The 23654-nt window shown below is 45.3% G+C and overlaps 1 protein-coding gene and 2 long non-coding RNA genes across 3 annotated transcripts; 1 reads left to right on the top strand and 2 right to left on the bottom strand.

Annotated features, from left to right (window-relative positions):
• Positions 1 to 679: 679 nt before the first annotated feature.
• On the bottom strand, positions 680 to 18849 carry FAM83D (family with sequence similarity 83 member D). The gene is made up of 4 exons (XM_082226086.1): positions 18205 to 18849; positions 4332 to 4499; positions 3841 to 3965; positions 680 to 2361 (listed from the first exon to the last, which is right to left on the bottom strand). The coding sequence occupies exons 1-4, from the start codon at positions 18667 to 18669 to the stop codon at positions 1326 to 1328; spliced, it is 1794 nt and encodes a 597-aa protein (XP_082082212.1). The 5' UTR covers positions 18670 to 18849; the 3' UTR covers positions 680 to 1325.
• Positions 9889 to 14613, bottom strand: LOC309534418. The gene is made up of 2 exons (XR_014220701.1): positions 13562 to 14613; positions 9889 to 13525 (listed from the first exon to the last, which is right to left on the bottom strand). It is a non-coding gene; the product is annotated as an uncharacterized lncRNA (long non-coding RNA).
• Positions 18850 to 18917: 68 nt separating the features above from the next.
• LOC309534440 lies at positions 18918 to 20352 on the top strand. The gene is made up of 2 exons (XR_014220727.1): positions 18918 to 19005; positions 20154 to 20352. It is a non-coding gene; the product is annotated as an uncharacterized lncRNA (long non-coding RNA).
• The last annotated feature ends 3302 nt before the right edge of the window (positions 20353 to 23654 follow it).

The raw sequence follows: 23654 nt of genomic DNA, 5'->3' as shown, positions 1-23654 counted from the left end.
ATTTCTGTTCCTCCTCGGCTTCCAGGTCAGGCGCCTCGCGGCGAAGCCGAGGATCCTGCATTCGCTCCATAGGACGCACACACATTTCCCCTTCATTTTTGGAGGGGGAAAAGTGCGTCCTATAGAGCGAAAAATACGGTAGCTTTCAAGCCTCTACTACCCGTAGCTGTTCTCTCCCCAAGTGCAGGTGCTGCCACACAAAAAGATCGATTTCTGACAAGTGCAGAACAGATGTTATACTTACTCATCAAAGACGCTGGATGTACTGGAGATACATACAGATGTGAGCAGATCGCCTTAGAAACAAAGGACATATAGATTTCAAAGTTGTCTCTTTGCATTATCTGGATGGCCTTGTTCAGTGCATTTTTGAACAAAGTAAAATCTGCACAAAGTAATATTAAACTGAGCCACATCAGACTTTGCTTTCTTCTTTATTCTGAATTAATTACCCTTGTGGACTGAATAATAAGCTTGGATCTGCATTTAAGTTGTTCAAGTCACTTGGTCCTGAACTGACCCACCTCAAATGGCTGTTAGGGGAAAAATGAAACGTGAAGACATTTTGAAGTCAAAGTTGCAATCCTTAAGCACACTTGCGTTCAAGTAGAATATAAACTGATGTTTGGTTTGACACTATATTACCTTTAAAAAAATCCTCTAACTTGGGAAAGATGTGTTTTGTTTTTTTGGAAATGCTTTATTTTTCAGAGTCAAATAAGAGTTATATACAGAAAAGTAGAAGACAATGAAAATAACGAACAACAACTGGGAAATTTGCCCTAAGATATGGCCACAGTTGTTGGAAAAGTTATGAGTCACTGAGCATTGTCTTTTGTTAGCCATCGGTTATCAGGCCACCAACTACAGGGTCATACACTTAAAATATTTTTACATGCTCCTATATTGGGACAAGAAAAAAGGCACTACTGTGGTTTTTTTAAACAATCAAAACAGCTAATATTTTTGTCCCTTGATAAAACCAAGTTACCCCATGATTTCTTAGACCAAAAAAAGCAGTAGAAAGCAACATTTCTAAGGGCAGTATAGAATTGACCAAGTGTGAAGGCAGGAGCACTTAGAAGTAAGCCACAAAGAGCAACGTGAAGTAGTTTCCACGTGATAGCTACCATCGTGCCGCTAGGTATAATGTGTATATTGGCTTGGCATTCCAAACCGTTTTTCTCCATGGCACGGCAAAGCCTGAGAAAGGCTTGCAGTATCACAAAGATGGCTGGGCAGCCAAGTTAAAACAACAACAACAACCAACCCAGCAGTATGTTCTGTACAGCAATTATGTGTGCCAGCTCTCACGATCCCATTTCTCAGAAGCAGTCATTTGATGAGTACAGTCCAAAGTCTCTGAGGTTTATGAGGCTCGTGCTGATCCGCTGCCTAGGCTTTAAGTTGCACCTCATTGGGCGGCAGCCTATGTAGTTTTCTGCCACGTTGCCCCTCCTAGACAGCATGGAAACCATGTGATTCAGCTTGGACCGGATGACGGAGTAGTGGAATTCCCTCTCCTTGTTCAGCTTGCGGAAATAGTCGGCCCTGTGGTTGGCGGCATAGTCTATGGACCTCAGGGATGTCAGCGAGCCCGTAGAGCTTGCCCGAGAGCACTGGGAAGAAAGCGAAGAAAGCGACCGAGCGCTGGATGAAGTTGAAGTGGCCTTCCTAGTAATGGGAGATACTTCTTTAGATGGCACCCTCTGATCAGGAGATGCTTCTTTGAAGACCACTCTCTGTTCGGGCAGCCTTTGATCAGGCACCCTTTGATTCTGGACCACTTCTGCAGCCTCCCTCTGCTCAGTCTGCGTTGTGGTGGTCTTGTACAAAACGGTCGTCTGAGTGCCCACCATCCTGGATCGAGTAGTGGTCTGGGTGGTGGCTGTTGCCACTGAAATGCTGGTTTGTGTGGCGCAGTTAAAGAGGGCGGTGGCGGGCTTCTCTTCCAATGGCTCGGTCTGAGTTGACTGGCTACTTGTCCCCTTAGGGTTCGCTAGGACCTCAGGGCCATTGTGCCACTCCTCACCGCCACTCAGGTGAGGGCGCTTCGCAGTCACCCTTCCACTTTGGAGTTCTCTCGCCAGCTCCAGTTCTCTCTCAAGCTTCTTTGGGCTGCTTGAGAGCCTGGCGAACTCCGCTCTCAGGAGGTTATGCACAGTGAAGTCTTTGCACGGTGTTGCTTTACTGCTCATGTGCTCAGAGGCATCGCTGTTCCTGTAGCTGGATGGCTGCTTCGGGTCAAGAGGTTTTGATCGTGCGTACAAGATGCGGAACTCCAGATCAAAGTGTTCAACCACTTGGCCAGAGAGTAGCAATACATTGCTGCTGTTTAGTTTCCCATCAGTCCACGTGAAGCTACCAGGGGTTGGGGGAGGAGGAAGAGAAGAAGAGTATTATGCTATGCATAACCATTCCTTTAAAAAAAAATGTTTTATGGCTGACAAATGGACATAGCAATGCAAACTGGCTGGGGAGTTGGAATCCAATGTGAAGTTCTCTGATGACTGGTTCCCTTTTCTTCATTAACTCCAGGGGAAACTAGACCACCTACTCCTCACATTCTCTCACAGCATCAATCTGGTTGTGGTATCTGTTCTGGTACTCAGTCCCTACTTAGCGATTACTTCTGAGTCCAGCCTTTTGCAATGTACATGTGTTTTTGCCTGTGGGAGGGCTTGTTCTTTCAACATGGGACACATGTTCTATGTTTGTTTGTTTCAACCTTTTTATTTACAGTGGTGCCTCGCAAGACGAAAAGAATCCGTTCTGTGATTCTCTTCGTCTAGCGGTTTTTTCGTCTTGTGAAGCAAGCCCATTGACGGATTAGCGGATTAGCGCTATTAGCGGCTTTTAGCGGCTTATCTGCTTATCGGATCAGCTGATAAGCGGCTTAGAAAAAGGGGGGGAGGAAAAAACCCCGCAGGAACTCGCAAGACATTTTCGTCTTGCGAAGCAAGCCCATAGGAGATTAGTTTTGTGAAGCACCTCCAAAACGGAAAACTCTTTCGTCTAGCGAGTTTTCCGTCTTGCGAGGCATTCGTCTTGCGGGGCACCACTGTACTTACATTCTGTAGCATTTACATGTTTCTGGGTTTTCTCTGATAAAATCCCAATAAAAATATTCAGTGCTTTTTTCTTAAAAAAATGTTCAGCAGTACTCTCATTTTCCTACTCATATAGAAATACTCAACTAGGCCAGACCTAGATTCACAAAATGTTTAGGGGTATGCATACCCCTGCATCCCCCCAGGAAAAAAGCACTGAAAATATTATTTAAAACATTTTTTTCATGGCCTCTTCTTGTTGGTATGAAGTAGGTAAGACTGAACTGCTCCCCCTTGTGAGACAGAACAAGAATTCATTCCCATTTAAATACACATTTGCTACTTCTTTTTCTCCACAACCCCCATCCCCTCAGTAGAACTTCAGTGCCTTTTTACAGCTTGTCTAGCAGAAATTCAACAGCTGCTGCTTGGACAGCCTGAAAGGCCATATGTCACTTCTGCATAATGAATATACATACACTACATTCTATACTGCCGTGTCTGCATATAAATACAAATCAGGAGTGAAAGGAACTAAAAGCAGCTCAAGAAGACTAATCAATCTCCCCCTGGCCCTTCCTTCTGCCCCGCTTCAAATGAGATAAAGCCTTTGTCAGTTTCTTAAAGGGTCTGCTAGTCAAGGGGGCATGTTTGTACCAGGGAAATGATGCTTCAAGCACAGGCGATGGGTATTTGTCTGTTGAGGCTATCGCAGACTTCCCATCAGACTACACTCTACAGAAGACTCTCGGGTTTGTTAAAGAAATACAAAAGGTATCAGGTAGCTTACCTGTAAGAGCCTGTAGTCACTCTTACACCATCAACCAACATGAACTTCTCATGGACACTCCCAATTATCTTGGCTCCTGATCTTGCATAATAAGTGTTTCCAGTAATAGTTCGGACTCTCATCAGCTGTTAAAAAATGGCACACAGTTTAGGCCAAAATGCCAAGCTCTCTTCAAGCCAGAACTGTATCCCAGTGATGGGCCTGATAGAGCTGCTGCAGCAAACTAGTTGAGATTTACCACCACCCCATGCATAGTTCCCATCCTGGCTGGCACAAGGTCTCCAGCCACAGTTTGGATTGGTCTCTTAACTGGGATGTATCAAGGGAACCTCACTTCTGGGTAAAGGGTTTAGCATCCAAATGTATTAGACAAGGAAAGGGAAAAGCAGCTTTGAGCATGAGACTTTCCCCCTCTCTTGAATAGTGGGCTGAGGTAAATCCAAGATCAATATGTTTTCCACTTGTAAAATCAGAAGCGCCCCACAACTTACAGGCTCCTGTTCAGGAGAAAAATCCAGGTTTTTGCACATCTCCATAAAATGACAAAGGCAGGCCTGATCCAGGAGGATGTAGACAGGAACCAGCCTCTTTCTACAGGCTTCCCGGAGATCACTGAAGATGTCCATGTCTGTGAAGGAGTCCATAACTATAGCGATAACCTGGAAGATTTTAAAGTAAGAAAAAATGAATTATAAGAAGTTATGTGCAGAAACTTATCTTGTAACACGCTTTTGGTCAAGGGAGGGGATGTTGTTGGACTCCAAATCCCATCAGCCCCAACTAGTGTGTGGTCTGTCGATGGGCGTTGTCGTCTAACAGCATCTGGAGGGCAGATGTTACATTTTCTTGCATAGCGTTAGAACAAGGGTGGGAAACCTGTGACCCCACCCCCAGTGTTTTCCTATTCCAACTCCCATTGGCTCTAGCCAATGTCAGACATCATAGGAGCTATAGGGAAATGAGACCTTGTCTCATCATGCAATGGTTTCTTTCCACCTGCCTTGCCCCACCATCCAGCCTTAGGAGCCTTCAGAATGGAGTTGCTGCCACGGGCCTTATGTTCATGTGTCTTTTGATCAACTGAGTGGAAGACTATGAGTCATGGGGGTGAGGGGAGTGTTTCTGCGAATTCAACCATGCTTAGTTGGTTTTTGGTTTGTTAATGTTATTTTGTGCATCACGGGTGCTATAACGCTTTGTGAATCTTAGAATAGGGCTTCCGTTGTGGTTCTGTTGTTTAGCTTTTTCCTTTTAGTTTTTTGTTAATAGTGTTTTATAGAAGGTGGTTGTTTTACTGGTGATTTGTAATTCTTTTACTGAGGGTTTGTTAATTATTTTATATCTGTGGTTCCCAATGTGGGGCAATTTGATTTTTAAGGTGGGCAATTTGAGCATGAGTTATTAGCAGTGAAAGGCCTTTTAGGCTTCCTCCACGTGAATAGGAGTTCACTTTTTGAATAATAAGAATTACCGTATTTTTTGCTCTATAAGACGCACCAGACCACAAGATGCACCTAGTTTTTGGAGGAGGAAAACAAAAAATCTGAATCTCAGAAGCCAGAACAGCAAGAGGGATCGCAGCACAGTGAAAGCAGCAATCCCTCTTGCTGTTCTGGCTTCTGGGATAGCTGCGCAGCCTGCATTCGCTCCATAAGACGCACACACATTCCCCCTTACTTTTTAGGAGGGGAAAAGTGAGTCTTATAGAGCAAAAAATACGGTATATGTCACGGCGGGGTGGGGCGGGATCAGGGTTTTAGAGATACTTAAGCTGCTTTGTGACTTGTGTGAGCGAAAATCTGCATGGAAATACTATAACAAATGGGGGGACGACGACGAAATAAGCAACATCTGGAGGGGCACCACTCCTGGCATAGGTATCTGTTCTCATAACCCAGGGGGTATACAACGATCCCTCTACCACCAGCACCACCAGCACATCTACTGAGGAGCCTGCATTTCTGTGGTTTCCCCTGAATCAAGGTGTTCTGCTGTTAATCTCATGCCATGGCCTGAAGAGAAACTGTGGCAGAGTCAACTATCAGTCAACATTTTCCTCCCCTCCCTTCCTCCCAGGCAGAGGCTGGGCCATGTACTGGCTTGCTGCAGGTGTTTGTTAGGAAGGCCAACACAGCTTATTAAAAGGATTTGGCGTTTCAGATAGCAAATCCAAGTCTACAAGGTACACGTGACTTCTACCATGTTTTTTTTCCTCTCTAAACGCTTCATAAGCGTTGAGGAAGGGCCAAAAACAGGCAAAACCTTGTGTTAGCATTGCATAGGAATCTCAGGTATTGTCAGGTGCTGGGAGGAAACAGTGAAGTGTGCCAGAGATTTTTCAAGCACTGAGTTAGGAAGGAAGAAAAATAACATTCTTCCTCTTGAACTGGAGAGCCCACTTGTAAAACAGAAATCAGGGCTTGCCTATAGGGGTGTTGCAAGGACAAAGAGGCAACACTTTCAAAGTTCTAATTGAAACCTATTAAATTGTAGCCCGCAATGCTAGCCCTACCAAAATAATTATTGTCATTATTTTGTATTAACCCGCCCTTCACCCCAAAGTCTCAGGGTGGGTTACAACAGGCATAGGCAAACTCGGGACTACAACTCCCAACATCCCTAGCTAACAGGACCAGTGGTCAGGGATGATGGGAGTTGTAGTCCCAAAACATCTGGAGGGCCAAGTTTGCCCATGCCTGGGTTACAACATCAAAGCACAATGTTAAGCACAGTTTAAAACAATCTACAGTCACAGAAATAAGGAAAGTAAAAAATGTACACCTGTGTCAAAAGCCAGGGTAAGAGGTGCATATTCAGCATTCATCAGAAGCTGTACAGTGATGGTGCCAGACATACCTCTGTAGGGAGGGAGTAGCTTAGGGGCCACCACAAAGAATGCCCTGTTGCCCAGGCATCTTCATTGGTTACAAGTGCCTAATAACCCGGGAGCAAAATGTGCCTGACACCTGGCAATTTTTGAACACTGGCACCAAATGGCTCAAGGGTAATGGATATGAATTTTGAAATACGTATACATCTCACAAACTAATGTATATACATCTCACAAACTAATGTATATATATATATTTTCACATTGCTTGTTTTTTCACAAAGAAGCAGTATTTGATGACACATGGAGATAACTAGGATTCCTATGAATGTGTGCGTTTAGCTTTGAAATATGACTGGCTGTTAGAAAACAATCATGTGTGATTTCGAGTAATCACACATTCAGTCTAAAAACTGTAATAAGATCATCTTCATTAAGCTTCTTTATCTATGGAACCATATGACAAATTTGCCAGTGAGACAAGACCTTACTCTTTGGGTTACTAGACAAAAATAGGCAAAATTAGTTAATGAATTCTAGATGTTCTGCCTCTTCAGGGTCAAACACAGGTGAATGATCAGAGGACAGTTTTTCAGTGTTAGCCTTTGGGCATGAAACAAGACTTATGTGCCATATTTTTGGTTAGTTGACTTTTTTATTTTCACATAAGTTTAAACTCATACATACCAAAACATGTACAAGTCACAACACAAAGAAAATAACTAAACAAATGAACCCAATATAAAAACAAAATATGCAGGTTATAACAAAACTATCAGTGAGGGGAAACTTAATACAATGCCACACCTTTAAGATGTTACCAAGTAAAAAAAAGCCAAGGGACAAAGCATTTAATAACCTATGTGCTTGCAGAGTTGAGAAAGGATCTGTCTCTTCCTAAAGAAAGCTATTACAACATATGAGAAAACCTAGTATCATAACCAAATCCTCTTGAATGCTACTGGTGGCGCTTGCCCATGTTCCGTCTTGTTGGTATAATCTATGGAACCAAACCACACTGCAACTAACATTTCTTTTACTGTGACCTCTTGTGACTCTGATTTTGTATTTCCTAGGAGTGCTATTTCTCAAACCACATGATGTTGATATTCTGTGTTAGCCTCACACAAATCTTTCCAGAGCCTTGCAGCTGTCAGCAAAAGACTGATTAATTCTTTATTTTTCAAAACTTTGTTGCCATCTGACCACAGGTTCAACAATTGCAGTTGCAAGGATGGCACAATATTCTGTCTGACTATTGCCTCCATTTCCTTAAATGGCCAACACCAGAAAACTTTATTTGGGCGGCAAGATCTATGCAGCTATTAAAAGACACAGGAGTCTTGTCTTCTTGCCTTACTCAGGAATGTACATACTGTACATCTCCTGTTCACATTGACTCAAGAACTAGTGGCAGCTAAGTCCATTGCCAAGACAGGAGGAAATTTGTGGCTTTGGGGTGTTTCTGACAGCGCAGTCACTGAATGGAAGTCCCAAGGCTAAATCAAAAGCGCAAATGTTGACTCACCTGTCACCAAGCAATATAAAACTGTTTCTATTTAATTAGTGTCATCTCCCTCACTCTTTAATTATATTTCATTTGATTACTTTAAACCCTTCCCTCTGGTTGGACCGTGAATGACCTCAAGATAAAAGCCTCTCTACATGAGTTAAGACTGCATGGTCCTCTATTCCACACACCTCACTCCTTTCAATTAATGTCATCAAACAGAAGCTTCTATAGAGTTTCCGCCATACTAGTTGCCTGACCTGTAATGTGTTCTTGATCAGCAAAGACCTCACACCCTCCTCCAGTCACCGAAACTACACAGTTTCATCCTCCTCAAACTGCTCCTTGCCATGTCATTTTCCACAAAACTCAACTTCAGGACTATGGGGGGAAACCCACAAGCTGTCCCATTTCTTGAGGAAAGGATACCAAGTCTCCGTTTATGGGAATGAGTTATTCCAGATTCAGAGCTCTAAAAGGAAAAAGGCTGCCCACTTTCCACTGTTAGGTACTAGAAAGAAAAATGTCTGATCTGCACAGACAGCAGAATGAAGTCCAGAGGTGGTAGACAAGCAGACTGCAAGCAGAAGAACCTTTTTTAAAAAAAAATATCCCACAATAAAAACAGAACTCCCTGCTGAAAGGGGAAGGGATCTTCTGTTCTGCTGATCTTCTGTTCTGCAAGTGTTCTACTTGCAGGGAAATGTTGTTTAGTTTTCCACTCTAGTCAGTGACTGAAATAAATCGATTCATTCGTGTTTAGTTTTAAGTGCCGGAAACATTCAGGAATGCTATCTCCCACCTACTATCTGAAACACTTGTGACCAAGCTACTTGAAAGTTCACCTCCTCCCACTTACATCTGCCTGGACCGTAAGGTCTTTGTCAAAAGCTCTTCTTGAGGTGCCCCTGCCTAAAGAGATGCCTTTTTGGTGGTGGCACCCCTATTATGGAATGCTCTCCCCCAAGAGGCTCACATGGTACTTACTGTACATAAGATATTTTCAGAACGAGGGGAATAACTTTTTCATTTCTCGTGCCTTTTAGAACCATGCTTTAGTACTTGGAACAAGATAATTCTAATTTTTTACTTTCTTTGAATTTTTGTAAGACCCACCATGAGGACACATGTTAATGGGGTGGTTAATAAGATACACAAAATAGGTGGCTCAATCTACTCTCAATACCTCAAGTTTCACTCCACTACATGTCAGGTTCTAATCAAAGCATCAAATACCAACATTCTACAGCAGGGGTGGAGAATCGTTTGGGCCCAGTGGACCAGATCATCCTCTGTCCTCACCCTACGGGCCAATTTTGGCAAGCAGGTGGGACAACTCACCTGTCAATCACCTGGTGTCATTGAGACACGTGCCGGGCCAAATTTGGGATGGAGCTTCACTGATCACCTGAACAATGGGAAGAAGCAGTGGAGGTCCAGAAAAAAATATGACCTTCACGAACACTCTCTCCTCAGTCTCAGGGCTCTTTCTCCTGTTTTCTCTTCCTCGGCTGGTTAACTCTTCCCAACCCTGTAATTTCAATTATGATAAGCCTCATGCTGCTATTGCACTTTTTCTAAGCTTAATAGCAGAAAGAGTGTGTGTGGAATTTCCATTAGGATGGTGAGAGAAGGGGGGAAGATTTAAATATTTCCTCATCCAGTGATACCCATTGTGTTGCTCAGCTGACTAAGATACCTCCCCCCCCCCGGAGCCCCATCCCTTCTTCCCATTGCTCTGCTGATCAATAGGGGAAAATGTTGTGGGCCACATAACATTAGGCAATGTGCTAGAAGCAGCTCCCAGGGATGCAGATTGCACATGTCTGAACCGCAGGGGGGGGAATACACATTTCTGGGAGGCTATGCATACTGATCAGATAATGTGTATATTGCCTGGAGTATGTACAAAATGCCGTTCAGATATGCATCATTCTGCAAGGCCTGTTTGGCAATTGTGCATCATGGCCAGAGAATGTGCATACTTCCTTCTTCATGGATGGATGATGTGCACATTCTCCATGCCTGGTAAATGTGCACAATGGTCAATGGCTGTGCACATCATCCGTTCAACTTGCAGTTCTCCTAACATATCTGTTTCGCTGTCTTCCTCTTCCAGCTAATCCATTCTGATCTCCCTCCACTCAAAGGTTTCAGTCACTCTGCACTGAGTTAATAATGTAGGACTGGATTTGGGGTTCCTCCTCTTAGAGATTTTCCCCTGCAGATCTTTTTTTCTAGTTATGCATGCTTTTCTAGCTACACAGAGTCTACTGCTACCTCTCTCTCATGCATGGTATGGTTTTGGGGTATGTAAGAACAAGCAGAAGACGACTTCACTTGGTATTAGAACATGGATGTACTAATATTGCCTGCAAATATGGAGGTTCTATTTACCTAACAGTCATTGCCAGATCCACATTCTTAAAAAGGGATTTAGTCTTGTGATCTTTGAGCTGGCAATACCCCAAAGCCAATTACAGTGGTACCTTGGGTTACAGATGCTTCAGGTTACAGACTCCACTAACCCAGAAATAGTACTTTGGGTTAAGAACTTTGCTTCAGGACGAGAACAGAAATCACACGGCGGCAGGGGGAGGCCCCATTAGCTAAAGTGGTACTTCAGGTTAAGAACAGTTTCAAGTTAAGAACTGACCTCCAGAACAAATTAAGGTCTTAACCCGAGGTACCACTGTATGTATTAACCATAGGGATCAAGCATAAATGAATTACATGGATAATCAATTTCTCTGACTCATTTATATAGCATTTTGGTAAGTACTTTATTTACTGCATTTCAAAGGCATAATCCCATCCTTCAGCACACATCTACTCTGTGTAGACAACATGTCCCATCCCCCCAAAAAGGCTGAGAGAGCACACACAGAAATGGCAATTATAGTTTCCTCCCATCTCCTGTGTATGCATCACAAGAGTGTCACTTAATAGCTCTTTCTTGCCTGGCATTTCAGGAACTTTAATCACTTGTTTATTTCTCTTTATCTGAGGATGCATCACCCTTTTGAAAAATCATTGCACTCTTCTCATGGCAAAGGAAAAAAGGAAAACAAGATCAGCATCTGATCCTGTTTAAAAACAGCTGGATTAAAAAGGTCACCTGGAGGCACTGCAGAACAGGCATGGAGCCAGCATCTGAACTAGACATTTATTTTACATTTTAAAAGAATTTAAAAACCCTAGAGCAGTTTATACTGTGCCTCTTCAGTGTATGATAGCTGCAGCCACATATTTCATATTTAACAGTGCACAAATGTAGACTGCAACTAAAAGTTGCAGCATGGAATGCTGATATTCAGAATTCCAGTTAGACAGGGCCAGGTTCTCCACCCCACCTCCAACCCCTCCCCCCCAAAAAAAATCACTTAGCACTGCAAGACCGCTAAGCATGTTTAGTCCTTATTGGGTGGGTGGGGGGTCTCCTTAAGGATTTTGTGATTCTGCCAATATTCCCAAAAGTCTGCTGATACCACCTTCTTGTACATGCATGGGGGTGCCATTCTGCCTAGCTGTAGGTATATCGGGTTTTGAACAAAGCAGAGGTTTTTCAGGGAAAACGTGTTAAACACCTGATTCTCTGGCCACCCTCCAAGCCATGCAACCGCAAGCAGTGAAATTAACAGAACAACCCCACTTGTTCATACCGGAGACCTCTCTAGCCCAGTACCCTGTTTCCCACAGTGACAAGCAAAACACCTACAGGAAGTCCACAAGCAGGAGACAAGTGCAAGAACCACCCTGTCACCATTGTTCTCTAGCGGCTGGAATTCAGGGGCACGCTGTCTCCAATTGCAGAGGCAGCATATCACTATTGTGATCAATAGCCTTATCTTGCATTGACTAGTCAAGTCCCTCTTTAAAGACACCCAAGTTGGCAGCCATCACCATCTTGTGGTAGCGAATTCTGTAGTTAAGCTATGCACTAGTTGTACTTCCTTTGGTCAATTCCCAATTCCTTGCCATTCAGTTTCTTTGGATGAGCCCAAGTTCTAGAGCAGGTGTGAGGAACCTCTGGCCCTCCAAAAGTTGTCGTTGGTCACGCTTGTTAGGGCTGATGGGATTTATAGGTCAGCCACATCTGGAGGGTCGTAGGTTCCGAAGTGTTCTACAGCAGGGTTTCCCAAACATAGGTCTCCAGCTGGTTTTGGACTACAACTCCCATCATCCCTAGTTAGCAGGATCAGTGGGCAGGGATGATGAGAATTGTAATCTAAAGAAAACAGCTGGAGACCCAAGACTGGGAAGGCCTGTTCTAGTTACAGGAGAGGGAGAAGTGATGCTACTTCGTGGCTTTACCAAGAGGAACACAGGAGATCAAACTATCAAGCAGTACAGAGACTATTTCTACTTTTAAACAGCGGGGTGCTACTTCTGATCAATTTAGGACAAAGTTCCCAAAGTACAGTGTGCATTACATGGCAAATTAGTGGGTGTTGCTTCTCTCATGGCTAACCCATGTCACGTGCCTTCACAAGTTGTCATTGCCACAGCACCCTCTTTATGGGCAGAGATTCTAGAAACCTGGGTAATATTCTGTGTAGTCCACCATATTTAAGAGGCTAGCAGAGCAGAGGTTAAACCAATTTTTTCTCAGAACCGCTAAGGGCCAAATAGCCTTGCACAAGATACTATAACTATCAGTTACAATGGATACATTTCCACAAACCAAGTTGTGTATTATGGATATTTAATTGCACACAAAAAGCAGAAACCTCTTAGAAGTCACCTGTAATTGATGTAGAATCACACCTATCACAGCCAAAGAAGTTTCAAGAGAAGCTTAGAAGCCTTATCTTACAATGCCAAAGATATCTCCAATGGCTGGACTTGAGCGAGAAAATTTCTTCTAAACCTAGTATTGGACAACTTATAAATGTCATCAAGCACCTATTCAGGCTTCTTATACAAGGAACAATCTCAGCTGAACACCCTGGTGAGAAGCAATTTAGCAGTCACTCTCTCTGAATGATTCATTCTGAACAGAATTAGCAAAGCAACTAGAGCCTTGAAATCTGTAATGCTAGCGTACCTCTCAAAGTGGCAGGCCGTCAGTTTTAAGGCAATGATGTCACAGAGCCCAGCAGCTGGAAATACTAGTGAAGTGTGCACATCCTGGTATGTACCAATTTCAATCCACCCATTTCTAGGTGGAGCCGCCATCAGTGCTGCAGAAGGCCACAGCGATGGGAAGAACACACTACACAAGTTAGCAAACTTAACTGGCAGACAACTGATAGCCAGGCCAGAGCACCGCCTGGCAAGGCAGAGACAGCCCACCAGATGCCTCAGAGGCAGTGCAGGGGTCTCAGATGCAGCTGCCAGGCTGCCTCCACCTTCCCTGTCCCCCGTTTCCACCTGGCTGCCTTCAGGTGGTGCAGGAGGCTCCTTTGAACTTCTCCCTTGAGGCGAGTGCAGCCCCGAACCCCTCAATGGAAAAGTGTGATGGAGCCTACACATCCCCAGCTGAGCAGCCCCAATCTAGCTCCATGCAAACAGGAGTGAGGTCCTGGCTCTCCCAGCTGGAGAGGAGGGGCTTGCACTCCCCAGCTGAGCAGCCATCCCGCTCAGACTTGTGTGCAAGCAAGAGCAGGGTCAGGGATCTGATGTTGGGAATTCCATTCCACCCTTGCTGCAGATATGTCACATGTCTGTTTACATTCCAGCACAGATTGCTGGAGTCCCATGAGCGGAACATCCACTCTGTATTGCTTTTGTTCTCTCTCTCTCTGAGAAGAATGACAAGGAGAGAATCCATGTTTTTCTTTGTCCTGATTTATGTATAATAAATGCGTAGTTTAGTATAGTATCCATGCCTCAAGCCTGATCTGTTGTGTGTTTACTCTGCTGAGTAATGTGTGCTCTTGCATGCACAGCAGCTTGAGTTGCAGACGTACGTTGGAGGAGGATGACTGATGGATCTCCGCAGCGGCAAGGGTGAGAAGGGAGCCGCTCCGGCTGGGCCAAGCCATCCCATGGTTCCGACATCTCTCAGCTAAGAAGCGGGGAATCAGGGCTCGCTCAGTTGGTTGCAGGAGTCTTTCCTCCCCACAGCTGAGCAGCACCTCGGCTCCCACCGTGAGAGCTGAGGCAGTTTCTCCCAACGCCTCGCCAGCTGGGGCCAATGTAGCTTGTTTCAACATAGCAGTTTATTGCCAAACCACAATGTTTTGCTGGCGATCTATCACAATGTTGAAAACTTAACATTGCCCACCCCTAACAGGGAGGTTAGACTACTGTACATCTGTTATTTACTGAACATTCTTTCCTATTTCTTTGCAGGGAGGTCGTCCCATGCTGGGTCAAGCAAATGTTATTCCACACTTCCCAGTGCCCTTTTTGTAGGGTGGAAAGTCACTTCTTTGCACAAGAGCTCAAAAAAAACCCCCAACTTTAATTGCTCAACTGGAGCTGGCCAGTATGCAAGACTGAGCAATGGTAGCTAGATGGAAACGCAGTGTGGCCAGGCAGGTTTCCATGGCACATGCCACCAGGTGGAATCAATAAGGAAGATGACATAATGTGCCATGGGGAATGAAAATCTAGCCAATCTGCTTACAAGAATGTTGTGAGTTATTGCCGCTACAAATTGCCACAATTATAATCATGCAAATATCCATGGCATTTGAATTACACTATAACTACCCTTTATAAAAAATGGTCATGTACAAAGATGGAGCTAGTGATGGCATCTTCCATAGTGACTTCAGACCCCTTCACTTTTGCTTATCCTCCTTTTATACAGACTGTCAGTCTCTAAGAGTGTAAGTACATATTCAAAACATCTGCTTGTCCCACCTCTCTTTCCCCATTTCTGCTCACCTACTATACGGCTCTTTCTCAGAGTAGGTATGTCAGCAGTGCGCAGGAAAAGAAGCAATCATCCACCTAACAGCTCGCTGGTTTGCATCACACTGCAGTCATAAATCATGGGAACATACCCAACACGAGAAAATTCACTGCTAATTATTGGCTCTACACAATACTACAGGTACCTCTGCTTCAGTATTCTTAGCTCGGATTGCCACCCAGTACTTCAAAATTAGATCACTAGACCTCTCCCATGTCAAATATAGCCTTGCTATATGATGCAGGACAACATTGCCAGGTGTCGCTTATTTGCAAAGAGTCTTGATCCAGAACCCTGTGTTAATATAGGTTAAAAGACTCCCTGCTGTTGGGAAAGGTTGAGGGCACAAGGAGAAGGGGACGACAGAGGACAAGATGGTTGGACAGTGTTCTCGAAGCTACCAACATGAGTTTGACCAAACTGCGGGAGGCAGTAGAAGACAGGAGAGCCTGGCATGCTCTGGTCCATGGGGTCACGAAGAGTCGGACACAACTAAACGACTAAACAACAACAAAAGACTCCCATTCAAATCGCAAAGCTATTGTGATGTATTGTTGCTGAAAGGGAAATCATTGAAAGATGAAGGGGGGGGAGCCAGAGTAGTTGCTATGAGGAGTTGGAGCAACTCCTCTCTTCAGGAAAGATTACAGCAACAGATTTTTTAGTTTAAAGTCAAGAGGGGACCTGATAGAAGTGTATATAATTATGCACAAGGTGGAGAGAATTGATAGAGAGACGGTTTTCTCCCTTTCTCATAGTACTAGATCTGAAGGACATTAAATGAAGCTGAATATTGGATGATTCAGAACAGAAAAAATAACGCACTTCTTCCATAGTCAAACTATGTAGTTTGCTCCCACAAGATGCACTGATGGCCACCAGCTTGGATGACTGTAAAAAGATCAGAGAAATTATTCTTATGGAAGATAAGAATCTCAATGACAACTAACCAAATGTCTATGCTCTTATTTCCACTGTTGGAGGTAGTAATACCAGTTGCTGGGAATCACAAGAGGGAGGAATGGGAAACCAGCAGGCAAGATCCTTGTTTCCTCACCCTGTAGGGCCAAATTCGACTGGTGGGCAGAGCCAACTACTGTCAATCATGTGATGCTGAGCTTTGTAGTTCCAACGGTAAGGGCTTTAAAGCACAAGGTAGGGCTGCTTGAAAGCCCCTTTGCAAACAAACTCCACACTGCTCTTCAAACCTTTTTCTAAAAAAAAGTTTAGAGAACAGCACAGGGTTCTTTGCAAAAGGGCTTTCAAATAGCCCCACACTGTGCTTTGGCTGCCTGTGTTTGTTCTCAAGCGGGGAATAAGTGTGCAGAGCAAACTGAGCAGGACTGAATCAGCTGGTGAGTGGAGGGTTGAATTCTGCTGGTTGCAGGGGTCTGCATCAACAACATGGTCCCCATAGGAAATGTGGTAGCAAAGCAGATCCCAGCAGGACTGAGTTGCACCCATCACCTAGTGATTTCAGCTGATGGCATTGTGCCCCCAAAATGGCCTGCAGGTCAGAGGTTCCACACCTCTGTTATAAAGGAGTTGAAGCTGGCCTTCCCAATTTCCAGCTTAAAGCCTCGGCTCAAGCATAAGCTCTCACCTTAAGGCAAGCAACCTCAACTCATAACCGGACTAGCTTACTGGGTTGTAGTGAAGGTAATAAATATCAATGCATCTGAAGTGTTGTGCATGCATGGACAGAAAAACTCCAAGGAAGACTGGACATCATACATCAATTCAAAATAACTTCTCTTTTCCACCTTTGCCTTCCATCTAGCACAGTACACTAATTGGTATTGGCCAAATACTCCACCTCATTCCATTTCACAAAATGGATGTGAGACATATAATGATTGACTTGATCACATATGTCCCAAAGCATGTATTTTACAAATAATTTTGTTGGATTTCTAACTTATTCCTCCTAAATTCAGCTACAGTACTGAAATTCACATGGATGAGGAATGAAAGAGAACACTGCATAATGGTTACACCTAGTCTGAGGTGGTATTAAGGTCGTGCAACATCATTCTGTCATAGCTTTTATCTGGCGGTGCATCTCATGCTGGTAATTTTTTTTTTTAATGTGGATTACTAAAACTAGAACAAAGCGTGGAAAAAAATCCAAGTGCATCAGAGTCAACCTGTTCCAACGGCCAGCACGGGCGCCTTCAACTCAGTTATGCAGCAGTTCTATGGTACTCATTCATCTATGGCAGTCTCAATTAAAAAGGTGACATATAATCCTTTCATGACCCAAGAGCTACTACCCCTGCCCATGCTGCATAAAAGGACCATTCCAAGACACCTGTTCTATTCAAACTAGGCTGCTGACCATTTCTGATGCAGGCTACACAGCACATATATATAGACAAGAGCAAATGAAGACTGAGAACCACCATTCTAGGGTATTTGGTCCATCCATTGGGGCAGGGGTCTTTGTGTTATCACAGACCCCCTCAGCCCAAAAGATCAAGCAACCAAACAGAAATCAAACAAACTTACTTTGCTCAATGAAAGAGGTGTGGTGCCTATATAAAAAATATTTGTATTAGCTACATTTTGCTCCAGCCTCCCCTGCAAAGGGTGTTCGGGGCAGCAGATATGAAATCCAATGTAACAAAACGTTAAATACTCAAAATAGATGCCACTGTGGGGAACAAACAGTTCCACAGGGAGACATTTATGTGGCAGCCCCTATCCTGAATGGGAGAAACCCACTGGCTGGACCATAAGCAAGGGTCCCCTGTTATAGAGAGCCTCACTGTGGTATAATGGTTAAAAGCGCTGCTCTATCGCTCGGGAGATCCAAGTTCAAATCCCCACTCAGGCAGGCCTTGTGTCTCAGTCTAACCTACTTCAAAAGGCTTTTGTGAGAACTGAATGGGGAGGAAGAAGCTCAGGTTTGTCAGGCCCGAGCTCCTTGGATGAAAGGCTGATTAAAGCTTCCAGATACCGCGCGAAGGCTTCATATCCACATTCCGGCGCCCTGACATGGTCTAAGGAACAGCTGGGAAATGTTGGAGAATCTCCGAGGGAATAGGATCGGGGGCAATAGGAATCAGATCAAAAACTGGATTCCCATGCAGCCGCGGCTAATCCAGTCAAGCCCCGAAACGGAGCTGCCGCTGCTTCCCCTGGACGGCTCTGACTCACCTCCCTGGCCGACCGGATCTGCTTGCGCACCGCCTCCTTGCAGGGGTAAATGGTCTCGCCAAAGCTGGGCTGGAAGTGCGCCTCGACCCGGGTGAGCCCCCGGAAAGAGCCGCCGACGAAGGCCGGCCAGCCCAGCTCCAGCACAGGCGGCTCCACGTCGGACTGCACCGGGAAGTAAGTGAGAGACGAGCAATCCAGAGAGGAGTTGGGGGACTGATCCGAGCTCTCGTCCGCGCCCGGCGGAGGCACGGCGGCGCGCAGCACCGCTCGGATCTCGGGCTCGGAGAGGAACGCGCGCAGCTTCTCCCGGCGTAGGAAGGCGTGGAAGGCCGGCCGGCCAGCGGCGATGAGCTCCTCCAGCGCTAGGCGCTGCGCCTCGCTGTAGACCTGCGGCGGGCTGGGGTCCCACAGGGTGCGGAAGCCCCGAAAGGGCGCATCGTCCAGGCACTGCGACTGGTTCGCCATGCGGGCAGCCGGTGCCTCTTTAAAAAACAAAACACGACGCGCTCCCGGGGGACTAAGAGGATACCAAACACGACGACGCCTTTTATAGGGAGTTTGAAACTAAATTCGTCCCCGCGCCTCTGCTATTGGCTGCAGGTGCGAAAGCGAGTCTCTGGTTGGCTGCGTTTGAAGACCTTTCGCCAATCGCATGGCGAAGAGGGGGAGGATTTCGGCGGCTGTAGCAGTTTCTGCCTCTCGTAAGTTCTTAGGCGCAACATGTATCCATTCATTTCGCCCGGAGCTTGGGCGCGGTGGGAACTGAGCTCAGACGGGTAACCGCTCCTGCGCTGCGATCAGGTAGGTATAAGGCAAACTGCGGCGTCACCTGGATCCCGCCGGAGATGGAAGCTGATAATAATAATAATCTCAACCTTTGAGGCTGCCTCCTTGCTTTAGCGCTTTTCTCTATCGGCAAAGCAAGTAGACCGCCAGCCGAGTTGCAGCCGATGTTTACGTTGACCTAAGCCCTGTTTAATTCTATGGGGTTTACTCCCAGGTAAGTACGGTCAGGACTCTGGCAAATTCGCACTGAAAGAGGTTTTGGACAACTTGGAGACAAACATATTACAGCGCAATCCTGTATATGTTTACTCACAAGTAAGCCCCCCTGCCTTCGGTGTGGTTTACCGCCTGGTAAGTATGTGTAGGATTTCTACCTTGGCCGGCAATGAATTTACCAGGGACTAAAGAGCTCCCGTTGTTCCGTCCCTGCTCCTGCTAACCTAGCAGTTCGAAAGCACATCAAAGTGCAAGTAGATAAATAGGTACCGCTCCAACGGGAAGGTAAACGGCGTTTCCGTGCGCTGCTCTGGTTTGCCAGAAGCGGCTTAGCCATGCTGGCCACATGACCCGGAAGCTGTACTTCGGCTCCCCCAGCCAATAAAGTGAGATGAGCGCTGCAACCCCAGAGTTGGCCACGACTGGACCTAATGGTCAGGGGTACCTTTACCTTTTAAAGACCTCTGAAGGTAGCAGGACTTACTTTTGTGGCATTATGCCACAATATATCTTTAAGGTGCCACAACCCCACCCCCTATCCCTTTCAAGATATGATGGTTATTATGTATTTATGTGTTTTAATCTGGAGGTTCTGATTTACTTCCCCCAGCTTTAGAAACAGGAGGCTACTTCATACAGTAGTCAGGCCATTTGTCCATCTAGCTCAGTCCAACAGAGGAGAACCTTTGCTGAACTACAACTCCCATCAGTCCTAGCAAGCATAGTCCTTCGGAGGGGCAAAGGTTCCCCCACACCTGGGCTACACTGACTGACAGCTGGGTTCTCCAGGGTTCTCTTCCAGCAATGCCAGGAGAAAACAGGGATTGATCCTGGCGGGCTTTTGCATGTAAAGCAAATGCTCTACAACTTTGCTCTGCCTTAATTCTTTTTGCATGCAAGATTGTAAAATTTTTCTTTTTATTTCTGAAGTATATTGTCTGTTCTAGTTTCCAGTCTGGCTGATAGGGACCGGCACATCACATGGATGCATGTTGCACACAAGTTGACTTCTGGATGGGGCATCAATCTATAGCAGCTGACAGGCTACAATTACTGGTGCTCTGGGCCTCTGCTTTATGGTGGTCCACCATTCAAACCCCAGTTACATTCATTTATTCATTGATGGAATAAATCTCTTTAAAAACTGCCTCTGTGAATGAATATGGTAGGAACCCCTGAGAAGGAACTAGGAATTGGCTTGAGCTTCTCCTTGTGTACCAGGATGCTGATGATGGGTGGGTGGGTCAGTTTTCATTGCTATACACATTATTTTTTATTGTTTCTTGAAATACCACCCTATACCCGGAGGTCTCGGGGCGGCTCCAGCAGGACGCTTGGGGATTATCTTGTGTTTGTGGAGATCTAAAAAAGCTGTCCATGGTGGACAGAAAAGAAGCTGGTGGTGAAGCACTTCCAATACCATTATTGGACAGCTTGGGCGAGCATGATCTGACAGTATCACTGCCCTTTGCAGGACCCTGAGACCTTTGTCCTGCAACCATAGAGTCTGCATTGCATACACAGGCCCATCTGGTTATTTTTAGCCATCCCACAGAGCAGTGCTTGCTGGCAAACGAAGCAGCCTCTTCAGCTCCAGCCTACTGATGGCAATCTGGAAGCACAGGATGGATGCACACTTGCACAAGCCACTTCTGAGTACTTATGCACTAGGCAGAAAGCAAATTCTAATCAAGAGAAGGGCTAAGGCTCTGAGTTTTTCCTGTCTTTCCCAAAGCCATGGAAGGTTATGCGTTTCAGCATGTGTGTGTACAGGAATGCTCAGATAGCACGAAGAAAAATAGTGGGCAATGAAAGAATGCTTTCTTTGCTCTCCATGGTATGCTCGCTACAGTCATCCACAGCTGTTCTGTGGGCATCTTTGGCATGGCACAACTTGTTTTTTTCTGGTCTTTGCTTGTAGCGCACACTGATTAGCATGCATAATGCCTTGCTACATGATTGATCTGAAAGGAGAGATCACAGATGTGGAAGATCTTGTTTTAGGACTGGGGTGGCCTTGGACAGAGCATGGGTGGTACAGTTGGATAGGAATTAGAGAGCTTGTGGGCTGTAAGAGGCCCAAATTCTTGTGTACCTCTCATATTTATCTATACAGTTGTACCCCACCTTTCCTGTAAGGAGTTCAAGGCTCTCTCTCCCCCATTCTATTTTATCTTCACAACAACCCTGTGAGGTAGGTTGGACCTAGGAATGGTGATCAGCCAAAGGGTTTGAACCCAAGTCTTAGTCTATCCTCGCTGGGGCTGATGGGAGTTTTGGTCCAAAACATCTGGAGGGCACCAGGAACAAAGGCTGTTTTGCAGTTACCGTATTTTTTGCTCTATAAGACTCACTTTTTCCCTCCTAAAAAGTAAGGGGAAATGTGTGCGCGTCTTATAGAGCGAATGCAGGTTGCACAGCTATCCCAGAAGCCGGAACAGCAAGAGGAATTGCTGCTTTCACTGCGCAGCGATCCCTCTTGCTGTTCTGGCTTCTGGGATTCAGAATATTTTTTTTCTTGTTTTCCTCCTCCAAAAACTAGGTGCGTCTTGTGGTCTGGTGCGTCTTATAGAGCGAAAAATACAGTACTTATATTATACCACATGTGCCACTTCATTTCTCATTTCCCCAGTGTGGCAAGATTGCCTTTGGAGCACTTGCATTCCACCTTGCTTTTCACCATCCTGAATCATCTAGTGTTGCCTGAAAACATGGTCATACTCTGTCATCCCTGACTGCAAATAATTTTATGAGCAAGATAAACAGCACCCATCCAAACAGAGAGCCTTGAGGCCCATGTTGCTTACTTCCCTCTGTTGTGGGAAAAGTCCTGATATCTAATACTTACCACAAAGCCCTTTCCATGTGTTTGAATGACACTCTGAAAGAAGTTTAAAAGGACTTCCCTTTTCAGAGGAGAAGCTGGTTCTTGCTCAGCCAGACTTGTTTCTCTATATTGCACTTTTCACCAACATAGCCAAGGCTTATTTCCCAGCTCCCCTCTGCGTTTCTTTTTTAAAATGAAATAAGGCATTATATTGCCTACTTTCACTAATGGGTGATGACCAGCTACATATTTTTTAAAGAGTTCACCTTTGAGCCATTTGAGAATTCTTAGATGTACCCCATAGATAACCAATGAGCTGGCCTTGAGATGTAGCTGAACTCCAACCTCCCATCATCCAACATAGCCAATGGTCAGAAATGATGGCAGCTTTAGTCCAGCAATTACTTGGGGTGACGGGGACACTAAAATATCCAACCCCACTCTAGAATATCATCTCTTGTCATCTCCATGTAACTTTGTTCTTCAGGTGCATTTCCCCCAAAATGGATCTGTCCAACACAAGGAAGACAAAAATGACTTTAAAAAAAATTACTGTATTTTTTGCACCATAACACTCACTTTTTTCCTCCTAAAATGTAAGGGGAAATGTCTGTGCGTGTTATGGAGGGAATGCCTACGGGTGGCATGCCTACGGATTTTCCTCCTCTAAAAACTATGTGCGTGTTATGGTCGGGTGCGTGTTATAGAGCGAAAAATACGGTACATAGGAAGCTGCTTCAAGCCACACCACTGGTCCACCTACTTCAGTATTGTTGACACTAAATGGTTGGGGTGCTTTCAGGCCAGTCCTACCTAGAGACCCTTGCATGCAAACCTTGACCCCTGAGCTATGGACCTCCCCAATTACATTCTCTTCCAGTATAATATTTCCTTGTAGGGTGTTTAATAAGTAAACCATGCAGCAGTCTTTAAGATTGCTTGGATCTCAATCCAAGCACGGCTATTTAAATAGGAGTAGAAGCCAGATTAAATGCTAATCTACATCCCTGACCAGGTTCGCAAAAAGCTGCTACACAGGGGAAGCGGGAACATGTGCCTCAGTGACTTGTATGTGAACTATGCATGACAGCACACTGCCCCCCAGCAATAGGTTTAACACTGCTGTTCACATACCAGCAGGGCAGGAAGTGAAGGCAAACAGATCTGCCAAGGTGTTGGATATGCTTCAGCATGATATTCAGTTGCATCAAATAAATGCAATACACCAAATTTAGCACCAGGTAAATGACAACCAAAGTCACACAAAAGCAAATGCTGTATAGTTTAGGGTTAACAGATGTCCCGTTTCCTGGGGACAGTCCCTGGATTTGAAAATAAGTCCCCGGACAAATTCCATCCTCGGAATGTCCCTGGATTTCACCTAATGTCCCTGGGAAATGCAGCAGCGGCAGTCTCAGCAGCCTGGAGCAGTTGGCTCTGGCTGGCTTCAGGAGCTGCTGGGAAGTCCCCATATGATGGTGGTGCAGAGACTCTAAGATGCAGCTTCTGGGCTGCCTCCACCTTCCCTGACCCTGGCAACTAAGCTGTGAAGGGAGGCTTCATGCTGCCTATCAGAGCAGCCTCCCAACTCCTACTTGCATGAAAGCAGGAGCAGGGTGGG

The sequence above is a fragment of the Podarcis vaucheri genome (assembly GCF_965113315.1).
Source record: "Podarcis vaucheri genome assembly, chromosome: 6".
NCBI classification, from domain to species: domain Eukaryota; kingdom Metazoa; phylum Chordata; class Lepidosauria; order Squamata; family Lacertidae; genus Podarcis; species Podarcis vaucheri.
The sequence above is the reverse complement of the archived record's forward strand: the minus strand, read 5'-3'. Positions and strand labels throughout refer to the sequence as shown.

What these genes read in the sequence shown, in the direction of transcription:
- FAM83D (XM_082226086.1), bottom strand. Translation starts at nt 18,669, where the DNA reads ATGGCGAACCAGTCGCAGTGCCTGGACGATGCGCCCTTTCGGGGCTTC. An exon ending in AGATCCGGTCGGCCAGGGAG is followed by an intron (nt 4,500 to 18,204) that starts GTGAGTCAGAGC and finishes AAAATCTTCCAG; the next exon opens with GTTATCGCTATAGTTATGGA. An exon ending in TTTCTCCTGAACAGGAGCCT is followed by an intron (nt 3,966 to 4,331) that starts GTAAGTTGTGGG and finishes ATTTTTTAACAG; the next exon opens with CTGATGAGAGTCCGAACTAT.